General features: G+C 67.2%; 1 protein-coding gene across 1 annotated transcript in view; it reads right to left on the bottom strand.

Moving 5' to 3' along the window:
- Positions 1–13: 13 nt before the first annotated feature.
- Positions 14–868, bottom strand: part of LOC121336226 (FGF1 intracellular binding protein) — a gene marked incomplete at its 3' end in the record, with an annotated part of 1,311 nt that continues 456 nt past the window's right edge. Inside the window, exon 2 of the mRNA XM_041405189.1 lies at positions 14–212. Within this exon, the coding sequence (XP_041261123.1) occupies positions 14–212 (199 nt within the window). The remainder of the gene's footprint in view (positions 213–868) is intronic.

Raw genomic sequence — 868 nt, 5'->3', positions numbered from 1 at the left:
CACCCCCCCGTACCGCTGCACCAGCAGCGCCTGCCGCTCGGGGGGGATCTGGAAGAGCAGCTGCTGCAGCAGCCGGGGGGGCGCGTGCAGGAGCCGCTCCAGCATCTGGAACGTTCTGTAGTGGTCGCGGGTGTCGCTCTGCAGGACGGCCACCGAGGTGGCCTCGCGCTCCAGGACCCCCCCCCGCAGCCGCCGGGCCACCGCCTCCGCCACTGGGGACATGGGGGACATTGGGGACATTGGGGACACCATGGGAACATTGGGGACATGGGGACAGAGAGGGGACACCGTGGGGACACAGGGACAACCACTGACCCCCCCCCCACAGCCGCCAGGATTGGGGACAATGGGGACACCGTGGGGACACAGGGACACCATGGGGACAGTGGGGACATTGGGGACACCGTGGGGACACAGGGACAGCCACCGACCCCCCGCAGCCGCCAGGCCACCGCCTCCGCCACTGGGGACACAGGGGGACAGTGGGGGGACATTGGGGACACCATGGGGACACCATGGGGACAATGGGGACACTGACTTGGTCACTGGAGACATTGGGGACAGAGTGGGGACAATGGGAACATTGAGTGTCCCCCCGCTGTGCTCAGGTGTGCCCCGGTTGTCCCCAGTGTCCCCAGGTGTGCCCTGGCTGTCCCAGGTGTGTCCCCAGGTGTGTCCCCAGTGTCCCCAGGTGTGTCCCCAGGTGTGTCCCCAATGTCCCCAGGTGTGTCCCCAGGTGTGTCCCCAATGTCCCCAGGTGTGTCCCCAGGTGTGTCCCCAATGTCCCCAGGTGTGTCCCCAGTTTTGTCCGGTGTGTCCATGGCCCCAATGTCCCCTCGGTGTCCCCAATGTCCCCGCTGTCCCCAAT

Source organism: Onychostruthus taczanowskii, unplaced genomic scaffold (assembly GCF_017590055.1).
Source record: "Onychostruthus taczanowskii isolate IOZ18803 unplaced genomic scaffold, ASM1759005v1 scaffold2224, whole genome shotgun sequence".
Lineage (NCBI taxonomy): Eukaryota > Metazoa > Chordata > Aves > Passeriformes > Passeridae > Onychostruthus > Onychostruthus taczanowskii.
The sequence above is the reverse complement of the archived record's forward strand: the minus strand, read 5'-3'. Positions and strand labels throughout refer to the sequence as shown.